The sequence below is a fragment of the Medicago truncatula genome, chromosome 2 (genome assembly GCF_003473485.1).
Source record: "Medicago truncatula cultivar Jemalong A17 chromosome 2, MtrunA17r5.0-ANR, whole genome shotgun sequence".
Lineage (NCBI taxonomy): Eukaryota > Viridiplantae > Streptophyta > Magnoliopsida > Fabales > Fabaceae > Medicago > Medicago truncatula.
In genome coordinates, this window is record NC_053043.1 from 13,117,791 (window position 1) to 13,119,174 (window position 1,384).

General features: G+C 30.3%; 1 protein-coding gene across 1 annotated transcript; it reads right to left on the reverse strand.

Annotated features, from left to right (window-relative positions):
• Nucleotides 1–225: 225 nt before the first annotated feature.
• On the reverse strand, nt 226–1,384 carry LOC11410219 (TPD1 protein homolog 1). Its single transcript, XM_003594697.3, has 3 exons — nt 1,128–1,384; nt 838–948; nt 226–610 (listed from the first exon to the last, which is right to left on the reverse strand). The coding sequence occupies exons 1-3, from the start codon at nt 1,198–1,200 to the stop codon at nt 309–311; spliced, it is 486 nt and encodes a 161-aa protein (XP_003594745.1). The 5' UTR covers nt 1,201–1,384; the 3' UTR covers nt 226–308.

The window sequence follows — 1,384 nt, forward strand, 5'->3', positions numbered from 1 at the left end:
GACAATTCTCTCCCTTACCTATGTATGTCTCTACTTGTTTGTAATTGTATGATAAAAGAGAGGCAGACACATTGCACCAAGTGTTCAATGCAACATTATGCTACAACCATATAAGCATTTTTTTTTACTTGGAAATTAAAAAATTCTCCAAGTAATGTAAAGTTTACATATCAAAATGACATATTATAGTTAAATAAAGCTTAAGCAAGAGTTGTATAATTTCTCTTGTTAATATAAATAAGGGCCTATAATAATTTTTGGAACTCTATGTCATATTCTTCTTATTCTTTTGGAATTATATTTTGGACTCAGCAAAATCTAGCAGACTTGAATGCAAGAGGGTACATAAAAGAATTAGAATAAGTGAATCTAATAATCTGGTTAGAAGTTAAAGGCTTCCCTCCATGCACCAAACAATCATCATAAGAGAGTCTCTTGAACAATTTAGGGTTGATTATTCTTGCAGAAGCAAACCAACCACAGTGAAGATGGATATCATAAGGAGCACATCCAGAAACACAAGTGTTAACAATTTGCACAATGTACTGTGGAATTCCAGAAGTTGAACCTTTGCTTTGTGAGATACTAATGTCTCTTTTTGTGCAAGAACCTAATTAAAAAAAATAAATAAACGAGTATTAAATATAGGAAATCGTCGTTTTAGTCCTTAAAGCTTGTGAATTTATGTCATGTTAGTCCGTCACATCTTAATAGCAGAGACTAAAGTGATAAATTTCATATACTTTGGAATTACGAGAAATATTTTACATATTAAATTGATGGTTTATTTATAAATAAAATAATAAAAAAAAAAATGAAAGAATTGCTTGTGTGTACCATGAAACCAAAATTTTCTAGGGGTGTAGTGTGCATGTTCAACTTTTTCTGACACTGTTAGAGAACCATTTTTGTCTTCATGGAAAGAATGAAAAATCTGTGTTGAAGAACCTGCAAACATTATGAAAATGTTTGGCTCAGATGAAGCATAAAATTATATATATATATATATATATATATATATATATATATATATATATATATATATATATATATATATATAGAGAGAGAGAGAGAGAGAGAGAGAGAGAGAAGAGAGAATTAAGCAAAAGAGGTTTTGTTTCTGTTACCTGAAGGCATTTCAAAATCACAAAAAACAATGAGGGGCATTGTGATGAAGAGGAAGAACAGATAAAAAGACATTGTGATTGTTGTGTTTAATGCAGCTATGGCTATATTTTAATGTGCTTGATAAAGAAGTGTGCTCAATCAAATCAAACTCAAGAGTGTGTTAGGAAAAAACTTGGAAGATACAAGAGAGGAGAGAAGGATTTGTAGGGTTGGTAACCCCTATAGTAGTTTTTAGTCTTTATACAAGAATGGTTGT

What these genes read in the sequence shown, in the direction of transcription:
- LOC11410219 (XM_003594697.3), bottom strand. Translation starts at nt 1,200, where the DNA reads ATGTCTTTTTATCTGTTCTTCCTCTTCATCACAATGCCCCTCATTGTT. An exon ending in TGATTTTGAAATGCCTTCAG is followed by an intron (nt 949 to 1,127) that starts GTAACAGAAACA and finishes TAATGTTTGCAG; the next exon opens with GTTCTTCAACACAGATTTTT. An exon ending in TAGAAAATTTTGGTTTCATG is followed by an intron (nt 611 to 837) that starts GTACACACAAGC and finishes TTTTTTAATTAG; the next exon opens with GTTCTTGCACAAAAAGAGAC.